Source organism: Vicugna pacos, chromosome 1 (assembly GCF_048564905.1).
Source record: "Vicugna pacos chromosome 1, VicPac4, whole genome shotgun sequence".
Classification (NCBI taxonomy): domain Eukaryota; kingdom Metazoa; phylum Chordata; class Mammalia; order Artiodactyla; family Camelidae; genus Vicugna; species Vicugna pacos.
This window is the reverse complement of record NC_132987.1, coordinates 66,655,945-66,671,418: the sequence shown is the minus strand read 5'-3', so window position 1 is coordinate 66,671,418 and position 15,474 is coordinate 66,655,945. Positions and strand designations below refer to the sequence as shown.

The 15,474-nt window shown below is 35.0% G+C and overlaps 2 protein-coding genes across 8 annotated transcripts in view; one reads left to right on the top strand and one right to left on the bottom strand.

Moving 5' to 3' along the window:
* IQCB1 (IQ motif containing B1) overlaps positions 1-6,981 on the bottom strand; it is a 35,425-nt gene extending 28,444 nt beyond the window's left edge. Inside the window, exons 1-4 of one of the 5 annotated variants that reach the window (XM_015251726.3) lie at positions 6,879-6,981; positions 6,313-6,395; positions 2,342-2,453; positions 1,949-2,111 (exon numbers count right to left, since the gene is read on the bottom strand). In XM_015251726.3, coding sequence (XP_015107212.2) covers positions 1,949-2,111; positions 2,342-2,441 — 263 coding nt within the window. In that variant the 5' untranslated portion in view covers positions 2,442-2,453; positions 6,313-6,395; positions 6,879-6,981. Of the gene's footprint in view, positions 1-1,948; positions 2,112-2,341; positions 2,454-6,312; positions 6,396-6,539; positions 6,559-6,878 lie in introns of those variants that run through there. The other 4 variants (XM_015251727.3, XM_072964268.1, XM_015251728.3 and 1 more) reach the window with 4 other exon arrangements.
* The window catches only part of EAF2 (ELL associated factor 2), a 51,662-nt gene continuing 42,256 nt past the window's right edge, over positions 6,069-15,474 (top strand). The window contains exons 1-2 of one of the 3 annotated variants that reach the window (XM_072964292.1): positions 6,069-6,124; positions 14,527-14,621. Coding sequence is in view for 1 of the 3 variants with exons in the window: in XM_031680581.2 (XP_031536441.1) it covers positions 7,200-7,308; positions 14,527-14,621 (204 nt within the window). In the remaining 2 variants the exon portion in view is untranslated. Of the gene's footprint in view, positions 6,125-7,095; positions 7,309-14,526; positions 14,622-15,474 lie in introns of those variants that run through there. The other 2 variants (XM_031680586.2, XM_031680581.2) reach the window with 2 other exon arrangements.

Sequence of the window (15,474 nt, the reverse complement as noted above, 5' to 3'; positions counted from 1 at the left end):
AATGAGAGCACAAGTTTGTGACTCAGTTTATGTTAATTGTAAATTATAGTTGAATGCTAAAGTTTCTATAGACACCATGCCTTAATGAGAACTTTTAGCATCTCTCTTTTGTTGCCAAGGCAATAAAGAACTTCTGCTGGAAAATCAACACAACAACTTTCTAAAAAAGTAAACAGTGGTGTGAACCATGCCTGCACTTAGAGATAGAATTCATATGTCCTAAAAACCTACTTGTCAATCCTTCAGGAAACAAAACACAGCTGGTTCACAATAAAGAGAAAGAGGCAAGTTTTCAGTGAATGGCATACAAACACCTAAAAGCAATAGGATACCTTGAAAGTCTAATTCAGGAATAACATTTGTGTTAACTGATACATTTTAGACATCTGTTAGCTGAAAAATAGGGTAGTATTAGTCTGTAAGGGATAGATTAGGAAATCAAAAACTCTAATTTTATACCAATTCTTTCCAATAGATCTACTTTCCTAAAATCTGCAAAATATTTGACTGCATATTCCCTACATCAGAAAAGGAAATGGCAAAAACTCTAGTAGAACACTCTACAATATACATTGAAAGAGAGACTATACATTGAAAAAGAGAAGAGAGAGATGTACAATATATGTCGTTTAGAGAAATGAGTCCTCTGGAAACCACACGTAAAGTCATTCCTTGGACATGAAATGAGTATATTCAGAAGTTTCAATAATAAAAAGAATTTGTACAGACTAATACCAAAGAAAGTCCCCATGCAAAGAATGGTCTCTATGTGTGTATTCTAATGAGTAGGTACTGCTGTTTAAGGCTCTTCCACAAAATGTGCAGACACTGATGAGCAACACTGACTATATATTGAGTATGCTAAAAACTGACTAATGCTCAATGTGTCATTTGTTTTTTTGCATATCAATTCCCAAGGTCAACAGACTTACATGTGTCAGTTTCTCTTTTCTCTTTGGTTTGAAAGTTAATTAAGAGTATCTATTTTGATTAAGAACATTAATAAATGAAATTATGTTCTTGTACATTCACAAACATGGGGATTTAAGACTTGGATTCCACTTCTGAACGGCTAGCTCAATCAATATTTTCATGAGCAAACATATCTAACAAAACAAAGCCATAAGGCTTTATTTACTTAAGGAAATAACAAACCTTGAAAATTAAGGTATAAAAATATTATATACATTTGTTAACTGTTTTTCCTAACTGTATACCTTGAATCTGGCCTTTATCTAAAACAAATTATGAGTAAGCGTTTTCGAAAGCTAAGATCCAATTAGTAATGTACATTTTCAGTTAATTAGGAAGTGGCTTAGACACTGAGAACATCTGGTTTATTTTATTGCTTCTTATAAAAAAAAGATTTTGATCTCTTTTCTCTTAATTTCTAGAATGGCAGTAGATCGGTAAATGCTGCTTCTAAATTTTATTGATAGGATTTTGGGTTATTTAATGAAATATACAGTTAAGATAGCTAAATCAATATATTGTGAAATGAATAGTTTCTGTAGCTGTTCTCCCATAGTACTTTGCTATGCCTTTCATTTCGGCACCTATTTCATTCGGCCTTGTATGATCAATTCACATGACTGTCATCTCATCTCTATTGTAAGTTTTTTCAGTGTAAGAGTCAGTGCTTTAATCTTTTCATTTTTTCAATATTTCTTAGTCAATAAAGAGTCTGTTAGGCACTTGAGATTCAGTGATGAGCAAAAGACAAGATCACCATCTTCATCAAGCACATGGAGTGAAATTTTAGACAGTGGCATACTCCCATACACAGCTAGGAAAAATAATACAGAGTATGAAGGAAAAGTACAACTATAACCTACCATGGAAGGTTGCCAATGCTTGTTAGGCAGGTGAAGAAAAGGAAGAAAATGTTGAACATAAGAATATACTACTATATCCCTCAAGAACAAGCTAACTTACTACATCATTTTACCTTAATATCTGTGTAAGCTGGGAAATAGTAGTCCAACCACCCTGGATTCGAGAACAATCTTGACTGAGGACCAAGAGGCAATACTGAATGAGATCATAACAATATATATCTTGTTTGATTTTCTTCAACTCTGAGCTTCCTAAAGGTGTGTTGTTCATTATTTCTAAGGCAAAAGGAAATAAGATATACTTATTTTTTGCTCAATAAAACCAAGAGCTATCTGTATTTTTATAGGTTGAATAACTAAAAATACACTAAAAAAGGAAAAAGCCATCACTGCTTTATCTCAACTTTAAGATTTCACTGAACAAATTAAAAACAAATTCTAAAATTGTATCCATGATGGAACTGTTACTTAAGAAGTGTTAGACAATCACAGAAAGATTTTCTTACCTTTTAACCTCAACAGTATAACAGGGACATTCTGCTCAGGACTGTTTGCAACTTCAGCAGCTAGAGATAAGATCCTTGGGTCTGTACCTGTTGGCTTCATTTCTCATACCACCTATATTTTAGCAGAATCAGAAAAATAAAGATCAAACAGCCCTCATATATTCACCCTCTATATATCTGAAATATAGTTTCAGTATAAATGAAAACCATTTTGCTTGGTTGAGAAGTGAAGGGTAGATTTTTCTCATTTCTTCCTTATAGCAAACTCTGGTTTTCCCAACTAGTATATCTGTAAAAGAGCTAGAGATCATCACACCTTGTCATAACAGCTACAGGAGGTACTGTTTATTATACACTCACTAAGAGTCAGAAACTGTGCTTAACATTCACTCTCTCTAATCTGCACAACAATACTAGGTTAGGAATTAATTTTCTTTTATCATAAAAGAGGAACTGAGTGTACAGAAAAGAGCTAACACAAGCCTAAGACTGCTATCATTTTTTAAAGATCTCCTTACAAGGTTGGCCCGTGGCTGGTGTCTAGGAACTTGGATTTCAGAACTGTTTCCACCAGTTTCCTAGTAAGAGTGACCAACTGGCCTAATCCGTTTGTAAAAACGATATGGTTTATGCTGAACACCTGCTTTCCTTCCTGAAGTTTGGAATTCTGGTACGCGGCAGCAGAGGATGCCCACATGACCACCATTCGATAAAGACTCTGGTCACTGAGTCTCTAGTGAGCTACCCTAGTAGGCAACACTTCAACATGTTATTACAACACATTGTAGGAGGAATTAAGCTGTCTTATGTGACTCCACTGGAAGAGGACCCTTGGAAGTTTGCACCTATTTCCTCTGAATTTCACCTTATGTGCCTTTTCCCTTTGCAATCTTGCTTTTATCCTTTCACTGTAATAAGTCATAGCCATGAATGTAATTATATCCTGGGAACTATGAGCCCTCCTAGCAAATCACTGAACATGGAGTAGGTCTTAGGGATCTCCAACACACAACTCATAAATGTTATTATAAGATAACCAAAGCTTGTTTATAAATAGCATAATGAATAAAATCAATTGTCTTAAAATTTTAAAAAAATCCACATTACAATTTAATTTGTTGCTAAAATTTTTCTTCATAAAAGTTTTAATTTAAGGCATTCAAACCTCAAAGATATCATTTTTTAAAAAGTAAAATCTTTACTTACTTACAATTAATGAAAGCTAACATATATTAAGTGTTTACTATAAACTAAGCATTGTGCTAAGTGCTTTCCAATGCATTATCTTATTAGCCCTCACAACAGGACTATGAGGTAGGGCCTGTAATCATCTCCATTTTACAGATTTAAAAAAAGTAAAGCTCAAAGAAGTTAAGAAACTTGTCATGGTTCTACCAGCATGATGTGGTGGAGTCAGTATACAAATCCAGATTAGTTTACCATTTTATATAATGTTCATTATATTGCCTCCCATGTAAAAGAGTAAGAAACACAAAACATATTCCCAAATGACCTACTTCTGACTCACTTTTTTTCCCTAACTCACTTTTTAAGCTATTATTCTTCATAACTGGTACTACAGTTCATTCTTTATACTGAAGAGTTGGCCATAATACATGGATCCAAAGATCATTCCTTAAATAGGTAAAATATAAATCATTAAAAAACAAGTTTTTTGGAAATATTTTTAAAGCAAGCCCAGCACCACTACTTGTGGCACATAGTAGGCATAAAACTTTCCAAGGGAATGGATATTGCATTCTTTCTAGAGTGCATCAAAATATATTTAAACATCTCCTCTATTAGAAGTCATTTAGTGTATGCTATTACAAGCAATGCTGCAATGAATATCAAAGTACAAGTTTTTATGTACTCATGATAGTACTTTGCAGGCTGAATTTCCCTTGAAGTCAGGTGGCTGGGTAGGAGGATACATATTTTGAAATTTTTGATTAGATACCAAATTTTTTTCCAAAATGAGTGTTCCAATTTATATTTCCAACAATGTACAAAGGTGATCGTTTTACTATACCTTCACTAATACATAATGTTATATTTTATGTTTTTGCCAATCTGCTGGGTGAAAAATGGTTATCATCTTATTTTAATTTCTATTTCTTTGATAATTGGGAGGTTAGGAAGCTTTCATGTTCACTGGCCATTTCTTCTTTTATATATTTTTCTATTCATATTCCCCAACAATTTTTCTACTGGCTTGTCTTATTATTTTGTAGAAGCTTTAAGCTTTTCACAGATGGATGTGAACCCTTAATCTTTTATACTGGCTGTAAACATTTTCTCCTTGCCTGACTTTTTTTTTTTTAAGTCTGATTATAGTTTTACAGTTTTTATGTAGTCAAGTATAACAATCTTTCCCTCTATGGCTTTTGCCTTTCATGTCATGTTTAGAAAGGTCCTTTCTATCTTAAAAGTTAAAATATATTCTCACTTTTTAAATTGTTTTTATGGTTTTGTGTTACTTATATCTTCATTTACTTATAGCTTTATTTATATCTTCAATTCACATGTAAGTTATTTTTGTGAATGGTGTAAGGAAGCTAATTAAATTTTTTAAGTTAGATGAGGTTACAGATTGGTGGAAAAGAACAAGTGCACGTAACTGTCATAAATTCCTGAGGTAACTTATCAGGAATGCATACAACAGAAACAACCTGAAACGTCACTTGGGTATATTTTTGGATTCTATTTAGTTCATTAGTGTATCTGTTTATTCCTGGGCTAGTACAATATAGTTCATTTCAACATATGATGAGAGAAAATTCTCATTAGAAGGTAAGCTTCTCATACCATCCTCGGTGGCCACCTTCTTATCTCTTTGGTTCACTGGTATATTCCTAAAGGCTAGACTAGTGCTTGGGATGTGGTAGGTATTTAATACTAATAAATGTTGAAAGAATTAATAAATATACAAATTTTGGGCATTCCAAAACCTCAATTTCTTGATGCTCTGCTTTTCTCCTTGTTAGTAAATGGAAACCTCAGATTTCTAGTTGAACGCCTTTTTAAGATAAAACAGGCTTAAAACACCGTTCTTGCCCACTGGCTAATGTAACAAAACATCACTGAAACATTATCATCATCACCAAAAGTGTGCATAATCCTATGTTAGATGCAAGGGTCACAAAGATTTTATACAGCAGATTCCTCGCTTATGTTCTGGCTGGAAAAGGATACACACATATCCATATATACTCATATGTAAAATAAAATATTTAATTATGTAAAATATGTTAAATGCCATAAAGATGACACAGATGATGAGGATAAAGACCACAAAGTCAGAGGACTGGGCTTCCCTGAACAAGCTTTCTTATCTGTAAACAAAATAATAATTACTACCTCTTAGAATAATTCAAGAGTTAGAATAGAAGGCAGCTACCAAGGATGGTCCTAAAGTGTTGCATGACAGTAAATTCTCAAAAACAATAACCATTTGGAGAACTTTTACTGTATGCCCATGAATTGTTTTAAATGCTTTCATGTGTTTATTCATTTAATCCTCTCAACAACTCTAAGGTATAAGTGCTATTATTTTTCCCCCAATTTTAATGATGAGCACATTTAACTTTGGTTTTACAAAGTCACACTGTAGAGTATGACGCTGGGGTACAAACTCAGAGATTCTGGCTCCAGAACCTGAGCCCTTAACTACCAAGGAAACAGTCTTAATACGCCTTAAAAGAGTAGAATTTAGACAAACAGATAGGTTGAGGGAGACTCATTCATCTACCTACTTGGAATAATAAATTACAATACGCGAAGGTAAAGTAAGGGAGTAGTCTGATTCTGTGATTACCCTGAAAAACCACCACTGCTATGGCAACCATTTGTAAACTAATTCTCTTGGGTGCTTCTCCTCTAATACAGCACTTTTCTCATCTTTACCCTTAAACTCACGAACTTCTGACAGGAAAAAAAGACAATTATTCTTCAGTTATTAATGCTATTACCCTGTTGCCAGAGCACAAGCTCCGGCCTTGACCTTCTGGGAAGTTTGTCTCCGTGGCCGTGCGGTTACTGCCTCCACGGATCACTGTGAAGGAAAGAAGTGAAGAAGGCAACCCAATCTAGTTGCAAACGAGCCTAAATATCTGCAGCTCCTAACTCTGAACCTTTTTCCCGTCTTTCCCCCAACCCCCCACCCCCCCACCCCTGCTCTCTGTCGCGGTCCTAATACCACCGGGAACTTGCTCTGGAACATAGTCAGAAGACGACTGCTGAGGTAACGGCGTCGCTCCGGTCAGGTCCAAGGACCGCGGCGCTCCTGTACTCCGGATTCTAGACCCCGCTTTGGCGCTGCGAGGCCTTGGGCAAGACACCAGGCCTCGTGCCCAGGCCCCGCCCCTCCCCAGGCCTCAGTTTCCACCCCAGATCTCCACAGAAAGGGCGTGGAGCAGGCCGACTCTTCTCTTGAGAACGCCTAAATGCCAGGTCACTTGGTCCAGAAGCCAAGTATCCGGGCCTCCCGGTACCCCGGGACCCTCTGCTTCCCTAACTGGCACCTCAGGTCCGCTACCTCATTCCCGCTTCACGTTCCTCCATCAAAGGACCCGACTCCCACCGCGCACCTCAGAAGCGCGGCCTTCTCGGGGCGGCGTGCGTCTCAACGCGGGAAGGCGGGCGGGGCTGCGGGACCAGGAGCCTCGGGGCCAAGGGGCGGGGCGCCCTCTCCAGGTAGCCAATCAGCACGCGAGGGGCGCCGGAGGGGCCGCGCTTGTCCGGCGCGGGGCGGGGTCTGTGGTGGCTGCGCCGGCTGCACCAAGTGCAGCTGCTTTAGGCTGAGGTGGCAGATGGTAGTGAGCGCTGGTGGCCAAAGCCAAGTCGGAGCTGGAGGATAATGATGAATGGAGTAGCGAGACCCTCGCATATTGACAGTCGCGAGCGGATTCTCAAGTTAGGCGAGAGTTTTGAGAAGCAGCCGCGCTGCGCCTTCCACACTGTACGCTGTGAGTACGGACGACGCCGGGAGGGATAAGGGGGAGCTCTGGTTATGTGGGTGCAGAAAGACAACCCTCCCCAAGTTGTGTTGGCACATACCTTCTTACTCTGAGGGAAAATGGGTGCCCAGCGTGATCCACTGCCTTGTCCCGCCCGCGTCCTAGGGTATCGGTGGAAGCAGCTGCGTGGAACAGCTGTGGGTAATTTGGGGCAGAAATTTAAGTTAAGACCAACAGGCAGAAAGGGGTATTTTGTGGAAGTCTGCAGGGGTGACTATGGATGGAGATAGACATGACTGGTGGATGATGCAGAGATGGAAGGGAAAATTCAGTTGACCCTTGAACAAGGCAGGGGTTAGGGGCGTGGATCCCGCGCAGTGGAAAATCCACATATTGCTCTCTCTGCCTCAAAAACTAAATAATTGATACGTGACTCACCCAAGGTCCGGAAGCTGAAACCATTTGGATAGAATCAGGACTCAACCCCTAGTTCTTTTGATTCCGCGTATTGTGATCTCTAATCGAACAAACTTTTCCCACACTTCGTTAATTTAAAGATCTCTAAAGATGAAAATACAGATACTATATGTATTGAAAAAAAATCCGCATGGAAGTGGACCCTTGCAGTTTACACCCTTGTTATTCAAGGGACAACTGTAATAAGGTGACAAATGGAAGAGAGCGAAGGACTGAACTATTACTATGCTGGGGAAAGGGATTGCCTTTAGGTTGGTGGGGAAGTAGTCTCTTTACTTTAGGTATTTCTGGCTGATGAGGGTTCTTATTTAAGTGTGTTCCCAGAGAGAGATTCTGGACCATTTTAATAATCTGTATCTCTTTTGGACTCCCAATTTCAGTCAATCATCAAATACTGGTTATCAAAGTATTGAAGGATGTATTATTAATTTATTAGAAAGATATTTCCCCCCTATGATTTATCCTTTTGGTTTCCTTTTGGTTGTCCTCTGGAACTAGTTTTGGTACATTTTTGTATTTTATGTTGTTGAAGTAGAAAATGGAGCTCTTTTGCTTTAATAATTGGATGATGTAAGTTTCAGGAAGAAAAATATAGTATATTATGATTTGGTATGTAAAACATTTATTGTTTGTCCTCATAGAATTATAGAGTGGGAAGGAAACTTTGAGATCATTGAATCATAACCTCTTATTTTTCTGTGGCAAATTGTAAAGTAGGTATTATTTCACTTCCTCTTGCTAGCCCTGCCCTTCCTTAGTGTCTCATCACTCCACCTTTTTCAGTTATTCTGGCCTTAGACTGTTCAAAGATCTTTATGGTTTTTATTCTGAAGTGTTTCATGCTTCAATCAGAACACCCAATTAAAATTCACATTTTACAAAAGTTTACTTAAGTTTGACACAATCTAATTACAGTAACTCACAGTAAAGGTATGAAGAACCAACAGGTTTAACTCTCCATGGATATATTTACATTTTATAAAAGGGTTTTATTTAGCAAAATTGATATCCAATTGATAGAATAAATGGGAAGACATTTGCAAACAGATCTCAATAGTGTTCCTTTTTGTTCTTCTTTACCATACTTTGTGGTCCAGGGCTTACCACAGTGAGACAGCTAGTGCTGGCTGTGCAGTTTCTCTCTTTCTTCAGTCTCGTTTTCCAAAAATATGATATAGTTCTTATCTGGTTTCTCCGTGCCTTTCTCTCAAATAATATCTTCTCTCTCTCCTTTCCTCTTCTTTCTTAGGTATGCAGTAGTCTTAGTATTAATTTTTTTAATTACAAGGTTTAAGATTACATAATTTTGCTCAAGAAACAAAAATTTTCAAAATGCTGGAATTGTGTCTTCAGAATTAGAGAATTGGATGATCCAGTTACAAAAATGAAAATAGAACAGCAATAATAATAACCACAATAAACCCAGATGTTTGAATACACTTTTAGTCCTATGGAAGACATTATAAAGTTTTTCAGCCCTTAGTTTTATTCTTCTTGTTGAAGCAGATAGAACTTTTCTAGATTTATTAAAATAAAACCAATCATTATTCTTGAGGATAGGTTCATTTCCCATATAATTCTTACTCTTAAAGACTCAGAGTGAGGGATAGAAACTATAGAATAGGAGTTCTGACTTTGATACAGGTGAACCTAATTTGTTTTCTTTTAATTGTACATTTTTCTTTCTGGAAACAAAGAATATTTATTATTTTTATTTTATTTATCAGTACTACACTTGAAAGTATGTTTTTCCTCAGGGAGAATAAATAAGACCTTGTTTCTATTTTTTAAAAAATATATTCATGTTTAAGCTCTGTAATGAAGTAGAACAGAAAATACACAAATACATTAATTCAGCTTTTCTATAAACTGTGGAACTTTAGGCAATTCACTTTAAGTTGCTAAGTTCATCTTACCTATAGAATGAAGCAATAAATTCAACCATTCTCATTTTTTATTAAAATTATTAAATGCCTTTAAATTGATAGGTATGTGAAAAATACAGTTTCCAGTATCAGTTTCACATAATGCTCACAATTTTCATTCATTCACTCAATGTAAATATTGTTATAATCTAAGTTTTTTAACAGGAAGGGTGTGAAAATATTGAAAGTATCATGATAATTCGTAAGGATGATTCAAATACATTTTAGCATGACATTTATTTATTTTAAAAATTTTATTGAAACATAGTTCATATACAATACTATGTTAGTTTCAGGTGTGCTACATTATGATTTGGCATTTGCATACATTATGAAATGATCACCACAATAAGTCTAGTAACCATCTGTCCCCACAGAGTTATTACAATATTATTGACCGTGTTCCTTATGTTGTGTATTACATCCTTGTGACTTGTTTATTATAACTGGAGGTTTGTACCTCTTAATTCCGTTCAGGGTGGACTTAATTTATAACACTCAAAACAGTGTTACCTGAAAGAAAGTAATATCCTATCTTTATGTACTTAGGTAATTGTACCTGTTCAGTATGCAGAGGCTTTGGAAAAACCTGGATATGAATTCTGACCTTTACCACCTATGTATGCAGTGTACCTTCAGTAACATTATCTAAGCTTTCATCCTCAGTTTTCTTATATGTGAAATAGTGATAATAATATCTACATTTCAGAGTTTCAGGATTAAATAAGATAGTATTGACAACCTAGCACAGTATTTGGACAGAATAAATAGTAGTCACCATTATTCTTGAAGGGTTATATTCATGTGTGTATAAGAAGTACCAATACATGTAATTTACTTAGACTTTCAAAAACCATTTATCAGGGCTTTGCAATAAAACCTATCAAAAAGATAGCTTGGCGTGTGGTAGGGAGGACGTGGGATGTTCCATAAATGATAAACTAAATGCTTAGCAGCAGATGCCTCACTCGGTAGAAGACTTTGAGCAACAGGACTCACTAGAATAAATTTTGGTTTGGGCTAATACTAGTTTTACAATTTATATCATATAAGGGAGTAAAGATTGAAATTCTTAAGGCTGTAAATGACACCACTTTTTGCTGTCACAAAATAATGAGCTCATGGGCATTGACTACAGGAAGATTGTCTGGGACATCAAGGGGAGCCATCCCATTCCCAAAAAAAGTGGTTGTTAAGCTTTGGTGTGAGCAAATATTAGAAAATATGCTAATGAAATATAGGATTAAAATTATATTTACAGTTAATGTTCTCTGATTAGTGTGGTATATTGGAAAGGATGTGGGTTTTAGAGTTAGTTAAATTAATTCAAATCCCAGGAAATAAATTTATGATACTAATTGTGGACTCTTTCATGAAGATATTGACATTGTGTGATGCTACAGCCAAGTAGTCAGAAAAGTGAGCAACACTAACAGAAAAATATTAAGTACAAAGCAGGAAATGTTTTTCTACTCTTTATGTAATATTAGTAATTATATTATAAACCTGAAGAAAATAATATAGATGAAGGAAAGCCAGAGAGAATAAATAAATGATAAAATTAGTGGTGAGTTTTCCAAACTAAGAACTAAAAGAAATAAACTATTTGGCCTGGAATCAGCAACTTAGAAGAAAATAGATTTGACATTTGGAAGCATTTGGAAAGCATGAACATGAAAATCATTCAACAAATTCTGTAATTCTAGAGCTATTCTTAACCCCTTGACACTCATAAGTTGTATTCTTTTGTTTTCTTTTCTTTTTTTTTCAGTTTTTTAGGTAGAATTATTACAGTTTCACTGCACATATACATTATATTGCATGTAAATACAATATATACAATATACTGTACTTTTTTTAGTTTATATATATTTACTAATCATTGTTTCTAAGAAAAGATTAGAGCTTTAGCTTTTTAAACTTACATAGGTATCAAAGGAGTAAAGCTAACCATAAAATTAGAATCAACAAAAATGTGGTGATCCAATCATACAGGACAGTCAAATGTGCTTACACATATTCAAGAAATCAATCATCTAAGTTATAAATAATAAGTAATTCATTTGTATCCTTATTATTATTATTATTATTATTATTATTATTATTATTTAGATTCCACATGTAAGTGATATCATATGGAATTTTTCTTTCTCTTTCCAGACTAGTTCACTTAGAATGATGATCTTCAGGTCCATCCATATTTCTGCAAAAGGCATTATTTTATTCTTTTTTATGACTAAGTAGTGTTCCATTGTATATGCATACCACATCTTCTTTATTCAGCCATCTGTTGATGGATTGTTTCTAAGTCTTGGCTATTGTAAATAGTGCTGCTATGAACATTGGCTTACACATGTCTTTTTGAATTTTATTTGCCTATATGCCTAGGAATGGGATTTCAGGATCACACGGTAAGTCTATTTTCAGTTTTTTAAGGAACCTCCGTACTGTCCTCCGTAGTGACTACACCAGTCTGCACTTCCACCAGCAGTGTAGGAGGGTTCCCTTTTCTCTGCACCCTCTACAGCATCTATCGTTTGTAGACTTTTCAATGATGGCCATTCTGGCTGGTGTGAGGTGATATCTCATAGTTTTGATCTGTATCTCTCTGACAATTAGTGATACTGAGCATTTTTTCATGTGTTTATTGGCCATTCGTATGTCTTCACTGGAGAATTGCTTGTTTAAGTCTTTTGCCCATTTTTGGATTGGATTGCTTGTTTCTTTGACATTAAGATGTATGAGCTGTTTGTATGTTTTGGAAGTTAGTCCCTTGTCGGTCGCATCATTTGCAAATATTTTCTCCCATTGTGTTGGTTGTCTTTTTGTTTTGTTGATGGTATTCTTAGCTGTGCAAAAGCTTTTAAGTTTAATTAGATCCTATTTGTTTATTTTTGTTTTTATTTCCATTACTCCAGGAGCTGGTTCAAAAAATATACTGCTGTGATGTATGTCCGTGGGTGTTCTGCCTATGTTTTCCTCTAGGAGTTTTATAGAATCTGGCCTTACATTAGGTCTTTAATACATTTTGAGTTTATTTCTGTACATGGTGTTAGAGAATGTTCTAATTTCTGTCTTTCACAGGTAGCTGTACAGTTTCATAAGTTGTATTCTTAAAAAGAAACTTGTATGAAGGTAAATAGAAGACAACACTACTTAATATAACAAGTAATAAAAACTGGAATTTATTAATTCTAACAGTAAAAATAATTAGAAACATAGATTCAGAATAATTTTGCTAGACTTACTGGTTATAAATTACTGCTTATCATTAAGTAAAGCTGCAGATACTTTGAGTACATTTCTGTCCGTTATAGGTATCTTATAATATCCTGTGAACATCTATGTATGGGCTTCAAGGGCTTGTGAATCCCTTGAAATTACATAGTATTTGATATGTATGTTAATAAATGCATTTTTCTGCAGAGAGGATCTATGGCTAGTCTATAATTTCTTCAGATTCCCATAGGGACTTATAACTGTCCCTCATCTAACACCACCCTTGCTGCCCCAACACATACACACACAAATTCAGAACTGTGAATCAAGGGAGGAGGATATAGCTCAATGGTAGTGTATGTGCCTAGCCTGCATGAGGTCCTGGGTTCAATTCCCAGTGCCTCCATTAAACAAATAAATGAATAAGTAAGTAAACCTAATTACCACCCCTCAAAAAAATAAATTTTTAAAAAAGAACTGTGGATCTAAGGCAAAGAGACTATATAATATGGAGTGGGTAGAGTATGTGGCTTGAGTTCATTACTTTAGAGGGATTCACCATTGGTAAAATATGGATGAGAATATTCAACTCAAAGAGTTGTTATAAAAATCAAAAGTAATGATATAAAGAAAAAGAATCAGTTTTTAAACACTGAACAGAGGTTATAGATTAACAGCCTATCAGCTGATTTTGAATTTAGAGATGCTTTCTTTGACTCACACAGTTGTTTTAATATGAATTAGTTGTAAATATCCCAAAATCAAGATCTTCTATACAAAATTCTGGATTACCGGCCTCTCTTTAAAAAAACAGAAGATAATCTGGCAATAGCAAAGGAATTCTATATCAGAATTATTATTAGTCATTGATATATATTGATGTGAATTATTTTTCAAGTAACTTTCATATCTTAGTGGTTTTTAAGCTTGTTCAGTATATGAACTATCTCAGCACCCTAAATTTGTTCTCAGTGATATATTTTAATATCATTTGAATTATGATTTAATTCAAAACAAAAACTTTTAATTTCTTCTGAAGTGGCAGATTTAGTTAAATTTACACATCTTTTAGTGGTATATATTTCTATTAAAAACTCAAGCTGTTAAACTAAATAAATTTTTTAAAAAAGTTTCCCCTTAAGTATATGTGTGCTGTGTTTTCACTCATTTTGTATTCTGCTAGGACAACAGGCAAGTGGTAGTAGGTGCCGAAGATGGTTTTTAAAAATGTATGGGAGAATAAGGCTGAAAATTGAAAATGTTCTACTGATAACAGTTTTTAGCAAATTGCGAAGATACTGACATTATTTAGTTTTTAGCAGTAGAACACCTTAGTCTAGTTCATCTTGATGTAAACAGAATCCCAAGGGATCATGATTTGAGGAATATTGTTTTAGAGTATAGCTATTTCTTTTTTTCTCAGAATTACACATACAGAAATAAACTGTATTGTGTTTTATTTGTAACATTAAGACCCTTCTAACCCTTTTTAATTACTGGCTGTTGAAAAATGATTTATCACTCTGAAGCATGCTCATATTTTTGATATACAGATGTTAAGATATTGTTCCATCTTGTAAAAATCTGTATCTGTATCTATTTTTAGATGACTTCAAACCTGCCTCTATTGACACTTCTTGTGAAGGAGAGCTTGAAGTCGGCAAAGGTGAACAAGTGACAATTACTCTGCCAAATATAGAAGTGAGTATTTCTATATATTTAGATTGAAGAGATCTTTTTGCAGGATTTCCACTAAATTTAAATGAAAATAATTGCACAATTCATGTAGTGTAGTCAGTTAAAGTAATTAATAAACAGAACAGCAAAAAATCTTATTTTCAACTATTTTAGGTAAAGCAATCTTAAAATACTTAAACTCTACTGTGTAAGTTTTGAGAACTATCATATTAAGTGATTTGAAATAATTAGAGGTCTAAACAGATATTTATTAAATCACCATTATGAGCAATTTTGTATTCCAAACTAGGAATAATAACATATCCCCTACCTTCTAGTCCTAATCTGTCACAGCAGACAGACACAAACATCTAGTGCGATAGATTAGAGCATAGACAAATTCTGTTTAAGCACCTAAGTAGAATTAAATACTCTGCCTGGTGGAATCTTGAAAGGCTTTAAAAGGCAGATACTATTTGAGCTGAGACTTAAAGGACAAGTAGAATTTCATTGTGTAGAAGGGAGTGGAATATTCTAGGCCAAAGTAACAGTATCTGAAAGACTCCAATGAGAAAGAACAAGAATTTTGTGGAATAAATGAATTAATGTAAATTACAGGGTAATGAAAAAATGACTGATAGGAATAGTGACTGGAAAGGTAGATGGGCATTATATTATGAGGAATCTTTTATGTTATAATACAGAATTTGGAGTTTATCTCATAGGTATTAGAGAACCATTAGACGTTTTTAAGCAGAGAGCTAACATGATTAGATTCGTGCTTTGGGAGTGATTTTAGCAATAATTTGGGGAATGGGTTGGAAAAGAAAGTTTAGGTCAGGGAGGCCTTACCAAAAGTTTCACCCATTTTAAAATG